This window comes from Phalaenopsis equestris, unplaced genomic scaffold, assembly GCF_001263595.1.
Source record: "Phalaenopsis equestris unplaced genomic scaffold, ASM126359v1 Scaffold209896, whole genome shotgun sequence".
Taxonomy (NCBI): Eukaryota; Viridiplantae; Streptophyta; class Magnoliopsida; order Asparagales; family Orchidaceae; genus Phalaenopsis; species Phalaenopsis equestris.
In genome coordinates this window covers 1-1,556 of record NW_018229024.1, presented here as the reverse complement: position 1 = coordinate 1,556, position 1,556 = coordinate 1, and the positions used below count along the sequence as shown (strand labels likewise).

Genomic DNA, 1,556 nt, shown 5'->3' with positions numbered 1-1,556 from the left:
GGACATGCGAAAGATGTTTTGAAATCTCGTTGGGTATCCTGAAATTATTTCTCCCATCCAATTGTTTCCAATCTGAGATGATGTGTAACACGGTTCATGGTTCACATACGTGTTATAGTAATGCACTAGTATATTTATGGTTGCATTTCGACGTCGACGTCGGACTTCCTCTGGGTCCATGACGATATGAACTATACATTACACTTTGAAATACAGTTAAGCTTATAGATGGAATAAAACAACCAGACATATGAACTACAATTGAAAAACAAATAACTTAAAAATCATTTGGAATGAAGTTAAATCAGTTTCATAAAAATGACGAACAACCACAAATGAAAAAGTGTACTATCAGGAGTAATCATAGATGGAATGAAGTGCAGCAGTCTAGTTTCCAAATCATAAACAAACACAATGTGAACTAATGAGGAGTTAAACTTCACAAGTCACGACGGTTATAATAATAGCGTATGTATTCCAGTCGTCGCTCTTTGCTCAGTGCTATGAAGAAGTCTCGGTGGAGGGAATCACGGAAGAGGTCTACAGAAAAGTAGAAAAGATCACGATCCCCTGTAAATTCTGGATCTTCCTCAAGAAGTTCAATGACCTCATGAACCGAGGTTTTTTGAACTCTGTGAGGGGCATCATTAGATGAGTCGAATAGGTATGAGAGCTGCTCCCTCATAGATGCAGGTCCACTCTTTCTCTTACGTTCGTTTCGGGGGCGTTTCGCACGGTTGGTGGATTGAATTTCAGGTGGCTCAACACTATGGAGTTCTGCAAAATCATTTGACAATTCCACGACCAAATTCTCGGGGGTTGTTTCAAAAACTGTTTCGCTAGGGGCAGCTGAATATTTCCCTATAGCTACCACCCCACCAAAAATCATCTGTAATTTGCCCTCCAATTCTGGTTCAATCCCAGCCAATCTGAACTTCTTTGCCGCAGGAACAATCTGCAAAAGAGAATGAATGGTTATTAGAAATAAAAAACAGAACTTATTAAAATTAAAAAGAATGACGCAAAAATATCTTACCACAAGCCTCAATTGTTCTATTCACTGGATCCCATCCTAATCCAGTGGAGCCACGCTTCAAATCATTCCACAGTTTCCAATCTTTCTTAAGCTGATCCCATTTATTCTTCAATTGGAGCCTATTATATTCCCTACCTGTCATCTCCTTGAATTTATTAATATTTGCTAATGATGTTATCCCAACCTTCCTTATTGAAAAATGTCGTTGGCCTATTTCCCTTATCTATTTCACATATGCATAAGTCACAGAATATTAATTTGGTATCCTTCTCCCAAAGCGGTGGCAACCTTTTTGTTTTTATTAGCCATGCTAATAATATCACCAAAAAAATAACCCACAAGATGAATTAATATAACGAATTTAAACATTGCTAAATAAATGAAAGCATAAATATAAACGAGTTGCAAGCAATAAACCAAACAAGAGATGTAAAAATAAGGGAACGCAAGAATTTACGTGGTTCGGTCAACTGATATACGTCCATGGGAAACGAATGCAATATTTTATTGAAATAGTAGC

At 37.3% G+C, this 1,556-nt stretch overlaps 1 protein-coding gene across 1 annotated transcript; it reads right to left on the bottom strand.

The window, feature by feature from the left end:
- Positions 1-439: 439 nt before the first annotated feature.
- Positions 440-1,178, bottom strand: LOC110036707 (L10-interacting MYB domain-containing protein-like). Its single transcript, XM_020741220.1, has 2 exons — positions 1,062-1,178; positions 440-955 (listed from the first exon to the last, which is right to left on the bottom strand). Exons 1-2 carry the CDS (start codon positions 1,176-1,178, stop codon positions 440-442), a joined length of 633 nt encoding a protein of 210 aa, XP_020596879.1.
- Between the last annotated feature and the right edge of the window lie 378 nt (positions 1,179-1,556).

Coding starts and splice junctions, on each gene's coding strand:
- LOC110036707 (XM_020741220.1), bottom strand. CDS start 1,178: ATGACAGGTAGGGAATATAATAGGCTCCAATTGAAGAATAAATGGGAT. Junction 956..1,061: donor CTGGATTAGGATGGGATCCA/GTGAATAGAACA, acceptor TCTCTTTTGCAG/ATTGTTCCTGCGGCAAAGAA.